We start from the raw sequence: 13,445 nt of genomic DNA, 5'->3' as shown, positions 1-13,445 counted from the left end.
TTGGAATAATTAGGAAATGAACTCTGCTTCAGTCACTGACTTCTTTTTTTTTTTTTTTCCTAACAATCAATATGTTGCCCAAATTTAATGATTGTACTGGTATGAAAGTAATTGGTTCAAGTTGAAGGGACTACAAAGAGAAATGAAAGGTTAAAACCAATGAAGTTTGATCTGTGAGAAGAGACATGATGATCTAGCTGATTTAAGAAAATGGATTCATCTAGCTGATTCTATGTAGTTGAAATAAGGCTTGTTGAGTTGAGCACTAGCAAATTTAGTACAGTACACTTGATTTGCCCTGAAGCAAAATCTAATTGGAAGAATCAAAATTATCTTATCAAGTGAAATGCAGAAGAATAGTAATGACAGTGCTGATAAACATTAATCACAACCACAACACAAATCTATACATCATCTTAAAAATTGAAACGTTTGATCCAACGACCATTATTGACAACAATCAATCACCAACAAGCAAACAATGCATACAACTAAAAAGAATAAAGTGAAAGAGAAGAAGTACGTAGTTTTTACAAGATGGAGCGGAGCGTGTTGTTCAACTATGTACACACCTTTGCTATCATCACACCGACAAGCCAAAGACTAACAGAAAACAGCAACGCTGATGCAAACCACTATTATGCTATATTTTCATGAAAATGATGGAAGGAACAATGCGTCCATATAAATCTCTGCAAAGTTTATGACTTCAAACGCTACTGATTTTGATATCACGCTGGGTTGATCTTGAAGATTTTCCAGTTATAGCTTTCTTCGCCTTCACAAGAGACTGTTTCACCTTTGATATTATGTTATTTGATTGCTTTTGAGCTGGCTTGGCTGAAACTTCTTGCTTTGGCAGGTCCTGGGTAGTTTTTTCATCGACCCCATCCTTGGCAGACTCCAGTGGAACATCGGATTTTGCAGCCTCATTAACTTCTTTACTGGCTTTTGCAGTTTCCTCTTCTTTCAGTTCTAATTCAGTCTCCTGGGACTCTCCTTTCACTTCCAATTCAGTCTCTGGAGGCTCTGTAGTTGGCTTAACAATATCAGCAGTAGTGACTTCATCCAGTTTTCCTTCCAACTCCCCATCTTTGTCAGTTTCCACTGATGTCAGCTCTTCTTTCTTGTTTTCAGAAAACAGCTCAACATCTCTGCTAGTATTCTCTCCCTCAAACAATTTTTCAGTAACCTCAGTAGCAGCAAGGGAACTACTAGCATCCTCGATTGTCTTTGTTTCTGGCTGGGTTGATATAATCACATTATCTTTGTCATCTTCTTCAGTGTTCACGTTCTCCCCTTCCAACAATTTTTCAGTAACCTCAGCGTTAGAAATGGAATTGCTCACTTCCTCAACTTTCAGTATTTCTGGCTGGGTCAACTCCTTGGTACTCACATGCTCTTCATTCTCATTTTCAGTTTTCACATAGTTTGCTTCATCCTCTTTAATCTTTTCCAACTCCTTGACTTCCTTTTCTGAAACACGAGGAAGAGAGGTTTCCCATCCATCTCCTTTTGGATCAGCTTGAACTTCCTGATTAATTAGAACAAGTTGGTCTGCAGTTGCAGATGGAAAAGGCTCCTGATCTTTCTTGGTTTCCTCCTCCTTCAAGACTATGGTATCCTCAACCTTATCAGCCAAAGTCTCTTTATCTTTGACTATTTCAATTTCAGCGCTTTCTTTATGCTCAATCTCAGATTCTGTGTTGACTTTTTCAGTAGCTTCAGGTTCTTCTTGTGGCTTTTCCTCCACTTCAGGAACTGCCGGTTCTTGTTTTTCTACTTTTATGGACCCACTCTCCGAATCCTCTCTTTCTTTTACTACTGCTTCTGATTCTTTGACAGGAAAAACTTCCACTGGCTCCTCTGTTTCCTTAATGGCTTCAACTGATGATTCAGCACTGCCAACAATCTTTGTTTTCTCATCTGGCTGTTTCTCAATAGACTCCACTGCTGGTTTCTCTGGTGGTTGTTCTTCAACTGACTCAACTGCTGGTTGGACTACTGGCTCTGGAGCACTGGGTATGTCAGCATCAGGAAAGGATTCTTTTGCTTCTGTGGAATTATCTTCAACTGGAACATCCAAAACAGGAGTGTCATCAGTCTTCTCAACCTCTTTGATTATGGAAGAAGTCTCAGTCTGCACATCCACCATCTTTTCTTCTGGTTTAGATGAAGGAGCTTCTGGACTTTGCGATTCTGCATCCTTTGGTTTGTCTTCTTCAGTTTCCTGGGATGGTGAAATTTTCTCCTGTTCAACTTTTTTTACTTCCTCAGCCTTCAATTTTTCTTCTTCAGTTTCCTTGGATGGAGAAAGTGTCTCTTGTTCTACAGTTTTTATGTCTTCACCTGAAAGAGCATCACCGATCTTCTCAACTTCTTTGATTTCTAGAGAAGGCTCAATCTGCTCATCCACCATTTTTTCTTCCGATTTAGAAGAAGGAGCTTCAGGACTTCTCAATTCCCCAGCCTTTGGTTCTTTGGATGGATAAATTGTCTCTTGTTCAACTGTTTTTACTTCTTCATCTGAAACCTGAGCATCACTAGACTTCTCAACCTCTTTGATTACTGGAGAAGGCTCAATCTGCTTATCCTCCATCTTTTCTTCTGCTTCAGGCAAAGTAGCTTCTAGACTTTGTGATTCTGCAGCCTTTGGTTTTTCTTCTTCAGTTTCCTTGGATGGAGAAATTGTCTCTTGTTCAAGTGCTTTTTCTTCCTCAACCATAGATTTTTCTTCTTCAATTTCCTTCACTGAAGAAAGTGTCTCTTGTTCAACCGGTTTTACTTCTTCATCCACAACAGGACTTTCACCAGTCTTCTCAATCTCTCTGATTATAGAAGAAGGCTCAATCTTCTCATCCTCCTCCTTTTCTTCTGATTTAGATGGAGCTTCTGGACTCAGAGATGCCTCAGCTTTGGGTTTTTCTTCTTCAGTTTCATTGGATGGAGAAACTAGCTCTGGTGGAACTGTTTTTACTTCCTCATTCACCTTCTTCTCTACCTGATGCGGTAAATGAAAAATGATCAGCTTCAACTAAAAGGATTCAAGAACAAGAATGACACTTCAAAAAATACAATAAGAACAACAGAAAGAAACAGTGGGTGGAAGATGAAAATTGTTCGGTCTTCCCATTGAAGTTAAATATGGAAAGTCAGAGAGAAAAGACTAGATGAACAAATATAAGAACTATGATGATCCAAAAATGAAAATTGAGAATATTGAACATAGCGATAAAGGGGTGCCACTGACTGCAACAAAGTGTAACCATAATTAATTTTAACTCTTAAGCCTCTTAACTTCATCAATCATCAATTCTCTGATTGAAATCTCAGAAAGGAGTGGTAGGTTCCGATACTTCATGGGACAGCTTAAAAGAATAAGAAAACAAGATGAATTGACTAGATACTTAAGGGAAACTTTCATGTGAAGAATGCATGTTTCCTTGAGAGTTCAATTCATAAACACCTGATGGATTTACAGGAAAATCCATATTATAACCACTATTTGCTTCTCCCAAAGAATGAGATTAGATAGATGTCATTTTACTGACTATCTGATATACTTTGAAACTCCCTTCAGTTCACAACATAGAAATCACCATCTAATAGTAGACATACTACTTACTATTTCACACTGCAAATCCTGAATTTTCCCCTAAAAAGTATATTTGTATAACATTTGGTACCAGGACTTCAAAGATCAAACTTCAACTTGATATAGGACTAAACCCAGAACTATGAAAAACTGTGAAGGGAAACTATCGACTTCTCATAAAAGCTCAAAGGTTTGCCAATTCCACACAGCCAGATGGCTTTTAAGATGCCTTCAAACCAGATACTCAAGTAGATTTCACAATATAAACAACTTTAAATATGGGCATAATTATGACTTCGATCATCTAATTCCAACAATACAAACCTATGTCACAACTGGGTCTTTGCTCAAAAAGGATTTAAAAAAAAAAAGGAAGAAGAAACCCACAAAGTTCTAATCATTTTGAATTCCATAACCCAAGAACTACTTCACATCTGAATTTATGGTTACAACAAGGATTGAATATGAAAAAAGAGGATAAAAAACCAAGAGCTTACCTCATTAGTAGCAGTATGATCTGATATAACAGTCTCAGTAGCCATGGGGACTCAAGAACAGTGTGATCCTTCTCAGTTGCTAAAGATTGGATTAAAAGAAAGAAAGAAAGAGGGAAAGAAAGGAATGATATAGTTGATAACAATCTAAAAGCCCAAACGATTAAAGGAAGAAGAAGAACCCCAAGAAAAAGCAAAAAAGGTAACACACTATCACATGACCTGGTTTGAATGAATTGGATTCTTTAGAATTAAAATGAAAAAAAGAAAGAAAGAAAAAAAGATATACATCAGAGACACCAAATTGGCATGGCAAAAAGACAACTTCCAAATGGGGACCATCGTTTTCACCTTACAGCAACGGTCGAGTTTTATTTTGGACCCACTTATTTTTGAGTTGGTATCCGGTATTGGACATTACCTATTTCTCATTTTTTTAGGCACTACTCATCTGGCCCATCACATTAGTTGGTGTGGACTGGGTTCCCATTGCCACTGTTACACTCACATTCACCTTGCTAGGCTCCTTAATGGAACAATTGATGACTTCTATATTTGATTTTATTTGAATATCAAATTATGGATGATGATGACGTTCTGGAATGTTGTGACTAACTAATTCTAGTTGATTCATTCAAATCTTAAGATATTCCACAACCAGTGAATATAATACTTCTGGCTCCTTTCCTGAATGTGCTATTGCTGACTACGTCTGGTCTCTTTTGTAGTGCCCTGTTATGTTTTTCTGCATTTCTTGAACCAGATTGATTGGTTTTTCCATGGATGTATCAATCCTGCTTTTTGAATGGATTCCTCTTGACATCCTAGAAAGAAGACTACCTGAATTTCCATTGATGCATTCCTACTTCTCCTTCTTCTTAGACCCCTATTTGCTAACTACGTTAGTGTGATATACTAATATTTCTACAGAAAAGTCTTGAAGAAGCCAGATGAGGTGGATGTATTCTTTTTGACATGGTGATATTTTATATTTTGTTTCTTTTTGACATGGTGATATTTTAGATTTTGTGGACAAACTATGCACATAAAAGCAGGCTACAATATAGGTAAATCAGTGTGCACACAGGCCAGTTTGGTACTGTAACATCTGTAGCAAATGGGATGACTATTTTCGAGAAAATGAATTTTGGGATAGTGAAGGAATTTGATATCCAGTTCTATATTTTGGGTCATGGATGGGATTACACCGACTGGATGCCAAGTCCTACACCTTGTTTGGGTCAGAAATTGAATGATGCCTCAAATTGGGGTAGGTATGTGAGCCAGGACAGGGATAAGGGTTGTTCATCCTTGGCAACCCATCTAGCATATTGAGGAGTCTCATTGACAATATGCTTAGAATCTTTGTATATCATTAACAAAAAGGGGAAGATTTGCATTCTCTCCTCTCTATTGTCTTCAATGAGTAGTTTCTACAACATGACTGTGCTAAGATGGACAAACAGGAAAAGAATGGAAAAATGCAAGTGTCTCAGATGTCAATGCTGAATAAGCCTGGTAGTTTTGGAAAAAACAGCAATGTGGGAGTGTCTCGCTACTTGATATCTGTATTCCACAAACCTGATCTGAAGAAGCTGGCAAACAAGCTCCACAAACTAGAGGAGAAATTGCATTCCTGAGATAGATTTCAATAATCTGCACAGATTGGTCTAGTCAAGAGCATGGGGATTTGATTTGAACCAGATGCCTCAACAAGAGAGAATTCTGGTAGGATGTTGTGAATATGAAGTACATAGTCAAGAGCCATGGTGGTGGCCTTGTTGAAGTTTCTTTTTCAAGAACATGTTAATACTTTAGTGACTCTTTCATTCAACTTATATTTCAGCTATGTGGTGAAGGTAAGTGTTGATTTTTGGTTCAAGAGGGTGGATCAGATTTCTCTTATGCCATAACTTTTTGTTGGATAGGCTTGGTTCACATGTAATGCACTGGAGCTAGTCAGATTTATTGAACTAACAGTAAGTTGTGTAGTTCTGTTGTAGTCATAATGATCCTCCCTTGCTTCTAAACAGCTAACAGGCCCATTAATCCAAATAGGCCATGCATACTTATTTCGGATGATCATTGTAATTGACATCCTTGGCAGACTGCCAGCAGGATGCAGCTTCGTCTGCTGAAGTAGTGCAGGCAATGGAAGGCCTAAAACTCAATCCTGTATTTTTCTGAATGGTGCCCCTTGAGCTAGCAATGCCTTTATCTTCCAGCAGGATTTGCTCAACCAACATAGGGAACTATTCCTTTTTGGCTGACTGAGGGATATGTGTAAGAAGACAAAAATGAGATTAAGAAATTTTGTGCAAAGTTCTGTCCTCCCAAGCAAATGGATTTTCCAATTCCTCCAATGGGTTGCTTTTTTCAGGGAGATTTTTCTATTAGGATTAAGATCTCTGGTTTTCTGCAATCATATGACATGAAAAATTAATAATAAATATTTATGGGTCTTGTTAGTTAAGTTTGGGGGCAAAGATAACTTGGAGACAGCTCTTCACTCTTTCTCGCCTTGGCTTTCTTCATGAGCTCTATATTGGGTTGTAGAAATCCACATTAAAAGAATGTATCTCATATTTCTCCTCGTATAGAATCCATGATTGTATTGAACATGATCAAGCAAAGGAGATTAATGCAGGCAAGGCATGTGTGAACGGATCTCCTAAGGCACTGTCAGACAAAAGGAGGTTTTTCATTGTTACTTCCATGGCCAAACAGAAATGTCAACTTAGAAAGATTATGTTACTGTTGATATATGGCACAAGAACAGGGCAGAAATTTATGACAGCAAAGAAAAACAAATTTTTTTCAGTAAAGAAAAACTTGGTATCTGGAAGTATATTTTTATTCATTGCATTGCTCTTTATATAGAGCTGAAACATAACAGAAAGTCAAGAGAATTTGCTAATTTCTAGCCATGTCTAACCAATTCCTAATATCAAGCCAAAACAAAATATATATATATATATATCCAGAAAATATTCCTAAAGACTTGGTCTATTGACCAATTATTCAGCAACTTTTTGTTTGCCCATAACTGTAGCAACTAAAGGCACGTTTCCAACACTCCTCCTTGCCTTAGTAGCTGCAAAGGCCTATTTTACCTCTTAAGGTTTCAAATCTAGCTTTTGGTAGAGCCTTGGTTAACACATCTGCAATTTGATCCTCAGTCTTGCAATAAAGCAGTTTAACTTCACCATCCTTTTGTTCTTCTCTTAAGTGATACAACTTGATCTTGAAATGCTTAGTCTTGCCATGAAAAACAGAATCATTTGAAATTGCAATTGCAGCTTGGTTATCTACATGAATCTGTGTTGGCTCATTTTGCTTCATGTGTAGATCTGCAAGTATTTTTCTGATCCAAATTGCTTGATTTACAGTAGCATTGGCTGCTACATATTCTGCCTCTGCTGTACTTTGAGCTATCACATCTTGCTTCTTTGAGGACCATGAAAAAATTCCGGATCCAAAGTTGAAACAAAATCCTGTTGTACTTCTCATGTCATCAATAGAACCTGCCCAATCACTATCAGAATAACCATGAAGTTTAAAATTCTGACAGTAAGAATATTTAATGCCATAATTTGTTGTGCCCTTGATATATCTTACAATCCTTTTGGCAGCTTGAAAATGCACTTCACTGGCACAATGCATGAATCTTGAAAGCAAGCTTACTGAAAACATTATGTCTGGTCTGGTGGCTGTAAGATACATCAAGCAACCAATTAGACTCCTATATTGGCTTTCATCCACTTTTTCTGTTCCATCATCTTTGCTAAATTTCTCCTTCTGATTCATTGGTGTGCTGGTCCTTTTGCAATCATCCATGTGAAATTTGTTAAGAATTTCCTTTGCATACTTCTTTTGGCTTATGAAGACTCCACCATGATCTTGCTTCACCTCCATACCCAGAAAATAGGACATCAAGCCAAGGTCTGTCATCTCAAATACTTTGAGCATTTCAGCTTTAAACTCTTTTACCAGTTTCTCATTGCTACCTGTTACAAGCAGATCATCAACATAAACAGAAACTACAATTAAGTTAGCATCTGTTCCTTTTACATATAATGTAGCTTCACTTGGACTTTTAACAAATCCAAGACTTTGAAGATGTTCATCAATCCTACTGTACCAGGCCCTGGGAGCCTGTTTAAGACCATATAAGGCCTTCTTCAACAAGTAGACCTTCTCCTCCTGTCCCTTGACTTGGAATCCCTCGGGCTGCTCTACATAAATTTCCTCTTGAAGATAACCATTTAAAAAAGCAGATTTTACATCCAACTGGTAAGTTTTCCATCCCTTTTGTGCTGTCAAAGCAAGCAACATTCTGATTGTATCCAAGCGTGCTACTGGAGCAAAAGTTTCTGAGAAATCCACTCCAAACACTTGACTATACCCCTTCACAACTAATCTGGCTTTGTATTTATTTACAAAACCATCTGCATTAAGTTTGGTTCTATAAACCCATTTGACTCCAATGACCTTTCTGTGTTGAGGTCTGTCCACCAACTCCCAGGTGTCATTCTTTTCAATCATTCTAAGCTCCTCTTTCATTGCTTCAATCCACTTGTCATCCTTCTCTGCCTCTTCAAATTCTGCAGGCTCAAAAACAGCAACATTGTTTCTTTCATAAACATCAGATAAGGACCTTATACCTCTAACTGGGACATCATCTATGTCTTCATCAAAATATTGTGGAACCTTTGGCAGTTGCATCTTTATTGACTCCTCCCAGTTCCATTGTCTATCCTCCATGAACTTGACATCTCTACTTACAAGAATTTTTCCATTTTGTGGTTGGAAAATTCTGTAAGCCTTGGAAGAGTTGCTATATCCAATGAAAACTCCTGGTTCTGCCTTCTTATCAAGTTTGTCTCTTTTCACCTGTGGCACATAAGAAAAACAGAGACAACCAAAAGTTCTTAAATTCTTCAAATCTGGTTTATAACCAAACCAGGCTTCAAATGGAGTTTTTTTCTGCAAAACTCTAGTTGGCAGCCTATTCAGCAAAAAAACTGCAGTGTTTGTAGCCTCTGCCCACAATTTTTTTGGCAACTCCTTCTCATGTAGCATACACCTTGTCATCTCCATAATACTTCGATTTTTTCTCTCACTTACTCCATTTTGTTGTGGAGTGTAAGGTGTTGTGAGTTGGTGCTCTATACCGGCTTCTTCACAGAATTTATCAAAAATTTCATTTGTGTATTCTTTCCCATTATCTGACCTTATCTTCTGCATCCTGCAACTGCTTTGATTCTCCACCCATGCTTTATATTTCCAAAATACATTAGCAACCTCAGATTTGGATTTGAGGAAATAAATCCAACAAAATCTGGTATAATCATCAATAAATGCAATGTAGTACTTACTACCATTTAAAGATGGTGTTTTCTGAGGTCCTCCAACATCTGTGTGTACCAGTTGCAGCTTGTGCATTGCTCTCCATGCTGTTTGAGGGAAGGGTCTTCTAGTTTGCTTGCCATATTGACAAGCCACACAATCAGCTAGCTTGTCTTCCAACAATGGCACACCTTTCACCAAATTCTGTTTCTGCATATATAGAAGTCCAACATGGTGGAAATGCCCAAGCCTTCTGTGCCATAATTCTGCATTGCTTACAGTGCTTGAAAATGCTATTTGCTCATCCTCCATTAGATTTAGAGCAAAGCTTTTTGCTCTCATTTTCACTTTGAATACATCTCTACCTTTCGCGTCTTTGATCATGCACCATTTGTCTTCAAATATGACTTTGAAACCTTTTTCAATCAGCTGCCCAACACTAAGCAAGTTTTGATCAATGTCAGGCACATATAGAACATCAGTAATATACTTCAAACCTGTTAAGCTTTCTATAGCCATAGTTCCTTTACCCTTAACTGAAATAAATTCACCATTTCCAATTTTTACTTTGGAGATGATAGTTTTATCAAGCTCCTTAAAGAGCTCTTGGTCATTGGTCATGTGGTTTGTGCAGCCACTATCAATCAACCAGGAATCGCTAGAACTGTTACTTGTTGTGAAGCATGTTGCAACAAAAAGTTGCTCTTCTTGATGTTGCTCAGTAGAAGCTTTTGCCTCTTCATGTTGTTGTGACTTGCAAATCCGCTCCATGTGTCCAATCTGACCACATTTCCTGCACTTGACATCAGGCCTCCACCAACACTTTCTTTGTGGGTGATTTGTCTTTTTGCAGTGTGGGCAAGGTGGATAAGTTCCATCCTTGTTTTTGTTGTTGTTGTCAGTCTTGTTGTTCTTCTTCTTATTGTTGTTTTTCTTGTCTTTGCCTCCTCCTGAATTTTCTGCCTTTGCTTGAAGCGCACCCTCCATCGATTCTTCTTTTCTTATCATTCTCCTTTGCTCTTGTGCCTGCAATGCATTCACCAATTCTGCCAAGGATATGCTTGACAAATCCTTAGATTCTTCTAATGAAGAAATTTTAGACTCATACTTTTCAGGCAGAGTTACAAGAATTTTTTGCACAATTCGTTCATCAGAGAAGTCCTTACCAAGCAACCTCACCTTGTTTACTATGCCCAGCAACTTGTCAGAGTAGTCTTTGATGTTTTCTGTCTCCTTCATTTTCAGCATTTCAAACTCCCTGATCAAGTTGAGTACTTTCATATTTTTGGTTCTTTCATTGCCTTGGTATTCCTTTTTGAGGTAGTCCCAAATATCTTTTGCTGACTCCAGGTTCATGATTCTTGTAAATATAGTGCTTGAAACAGTAGAGAATAAGTAGGCTTTAGCTTTGGACTTCCTGGTCTTCCTCTCTTTGTGGCTCTTAAGCTGAGCCATCGTAGGGTTCGCCGGCAATGGGGGAACATCATAGTCTTCCTCTATAGCTTCCCAAAGATCTAATGCTTCAAGATGGACTGTCATTCTAACAGCCCAGGCTTGATAGTTATCACCATCAAAAATTGGTGGTGCAACATGGGAGAAAGTTGTTTCAGTTTCCATTTCTGGATTCACTCAACTCACAGATCCCTCAAGAAGAAGAGCTCTGATACCAGATTGTTGATATATGGCACAAGAACAGGGCAGAAATTTATGACAGCAAAGAAAAACAAATTTTTTTCAGTAAAGAAAAACTTGGTATCTGGAAGTATATTTTTATTCATTGCATTGCTCTTTATATAGAGCTGAAACATAACAGAAAGTCAAGAGAATTTGCTAATTTCTAGCCATGTCTAACCAATTCCTAATATCAAGCCAAAACAAAATATATATATATATATATCCAGAAAATATTCCTAAAGACTTGGTCTATTGACCAATTATTCAGCAACTTTTTGTTTGCCCATAACTGTAGCAACTAAAGGCACGTTTCCAACAGTTACTTCATTGGAAAAGAAGACAAATGTTTGGCTCCTGTCTGAGGCAGGTACTAACCTGAAATTGAAAGGAATACTATCTATGGAAGATTGGCTTGCTTTCAAGGCTCCGAGTACTATGTGCTATGGTATTTGCTAAACAATCCAGTTCTAGAACCTCCTTTATTCACCCGGAGCATGTCTCCTATTGAAACTCCAAATCTTCTATTTGCACTATAAGAATACACGAAAATTTGTGTTCAGAGACACCAATGTCAAATTTTAGCCATCGCTTGAGATCATTGCCTGTATTAACAAGTCCCATGCCTGGACATATTCACAATCAAAGAATTAGATTGTGTTTCCCACTGCGAAAGCAAACCTACTTAACCTAGGTAGATTGCTACTAGTTGGTGAGCTCCGTAGAGGCTTTTCCATCTCTTATATTAGGTGGGATGAGAAGTGGAATTTGGAGCCATATTAGAATTAAGTATGCATTAAATTTCCTGTTGAAATACAGCATGGTATTTCTAGACCAGTCGAGACCAATACAAATGTTTGTGCATGCTTGATTCAACCATGTTGGTGAAGTTACTGGGAAGTATAATCTACAAAACAATGATACAACTTTACATCAATTATGAAACTGGACCAGTCAGCTGGTTCATGTAAAAGCCACAAAAGCAGAACTTAAAAGTAGTCTGATACAATTTATGAAGAATATTCCCTATCAATTTGCTGGATGTGCCTGTGATCAAATAACACCCAGTCAACTAGGGGGCATGTGCTCAATGATAACCCAAGGACAATCTCATGATGCAACACGAGAAACTGAGGGGCATAGTTTGAATCCACAAAGGAAACTCTGAGAAACTCGAGAAAACACAATGGATGATGTATGAACAAATTAGCACCATCAGTTGACTATATGGAGCCACTCTGCTCTACCAACCAATCATATATGCTTAGCTGAAAAGCTGATTTTTTTTTTTACCCAAGAATAAGGCATTTAAGATATGTCAACAGTGTGTTAATAGTTCCACTTTTATCCATGAACAAGGATTCAGCAAGGAGTCAGGACCTTGAGCATGCCAAGTTGATTGAGTAGTTGGGCAGAAAATAGTGTTGAGAATAAAATCTGGCTCTTGTTTTCTTTACTACAACAGATGTTTGCTTTACTCATTCTCAGATGCATTCAATGTGGAGAATCTCTCTGTTCTAACTAAGAATGCACAGAGCTCAGATGAGAGCCTCTGTCATTTCATGGTCTTGGCCCCCCCCCCCCCACCTAGGGGGTTTGGTACTCATGTGAGACTGTGAGAGTCCCTGGGAAGTGCTAGGGTGCATGTCAGGTGTAAGATGAGTCTGGTGTGTGCATAAGGTGAGCATTCTGATTATATCTCTGTACCCATAAATTTTGAATTTCACCATGGTGATTGAGAGGTGGGGTTTGGATTGAAGTCCCAATTTTCGGTTTAATTTTTGGTCTACAACTCAGCTGAACTGTACTCTCCCTTTGGGATTATTCAGTGAGATTGAAATGGGTTTGGTTCACTGGGGCAATGATCAGCTCCAGTTTGACATCATAATTACTAATTGAGTTTATCCTCTTATAGTCAGGCACAAGGGTCAATACCATGTCATAATTTCTATCTTCTCTTTTCTAATTTCATTGATAACTCTGGAAGTTGCTAGCTCCAAATTGGCTAAATGCCTTGTAAATCCAGTGACCTTGTAGGCCTTCTAATTGAAGTCAAGTCAACAAGCCAGTCTCCAGTTCAAATTAGGAGATGATGCCATGAAGGAACAATAGCACATGTGGGGCACTCCAGCAATCAAAACATTTTAGGGTGTTTTGGTTAGAATTGTAGAAGTGACTCAAATTGAGGTTTGTGTGCAAGTTTCCATGAATTTTCGGTTACGAACTTGATCAGACACCTTTAATAAACAAACTGTTAAGTCTGCTCCAATGAGAGCTTGGAATTCTAGAAGCACAGTGACTGAAAAGACTCAACTCAAGAACCCTATTAGAATCTC

At 38.1% G+C, this 13,445-nt stretch overlaps 2 protein-coding genes across 2 annotated transcripts; both read right to left on the bottom strand.

Annotated features, from left to right (window-relative positions):
- Positions 1-375: 375 nt before the first annotated feature.
- LOC104881374 (uncharacterized) lies at positions 376-4,403 on the bottom strand. Its single transcript, XM_010661465.3, has 2 exons — positions 4,093-4,403; positions 376-3,001 (listed from the first exon to the last, which is right to left on the bottom strand). Exons 1-2 carry the CDS (start codon positions 4,135-4,137, stop codon positions 710-712), a joined length of 2,337 nt encoding a protein of 778 aa, XP_010659767.1. The 5' UTR covers positions 4,138-4,403; the 3' UTR covers positions 376-709.
- A 6,039-nt stretch (positions 4,404-10,442) lies between these two features.
- Positions 10,443-11,055, bottom strand: LOC104878676 (uncharacterized). The gene is made up of 2 exons (XM_010649279.1): positions 10,547-11,055; positions 10,443-10,464 (listed from the first exon to the last, which is right to left on the bottom strand). Exons 1-2 carry the CDS (start codon positions 11,053-11,055, stop codon positions 10,443-10,445), a joined length of 531 nt encoding a protein of 176 aa, XP_010647581.1.
- Positions 11,056-13,445: the final 2,390 nt, after the last annotated feature.

Source organism: Vitis vinifera, chromosome 14, assembly GCF_030704535.1.
Source record: "Vitis vinifera cultivar Pinot Noir 40024 chromosome 14, ASM3070453v1".
Lineage (NCBI taxonomy): Eukaryota > Viridiplantae > Streptophyta > Magnoliopsida > Vitales > Vitaceae > Vitis > Vitis vinifera.
Note: the sequence above shows the minus strand (reverse complement) of the source record. Positions and strands in the feature narration are given on the sequence as shown.

What these genes read in the sequence shown, in the direction of transcription:
- LOC104881374 (XM_010661465.3), bottom strand. Translation starts at nt 4,137, where the DNA reads ATGGCTACTGAGACTGTTATATCAGATCATACTGCTACTAATGAG. An exon ending in ATCATACTGCTACTAATGAG is followed by an intron (nt 3,002 to 4,092) that starts GTAAGCTCTTGG and finishes TTACCGCATCAG; the next exon opens with GTAGAGAAGAAGGTGAATGA.
- LOC104878676 (XM_010649279.1), bottom strand. Translation starts at nt 11,055, where the DNA reads ATGGAAACTGAAACAACTTTCTCCCATGTTGCACCACCAATTTTTGAT. An exon ending in CTTGTAACTCTGCCTGAAAA is followed by an intron (nt 10,465 to 10,546) that starts GTATGAGTCTAA and finishes AATGCATTGCAG; the next exon opens with GCACAAGAGCAAAGGAGAAT.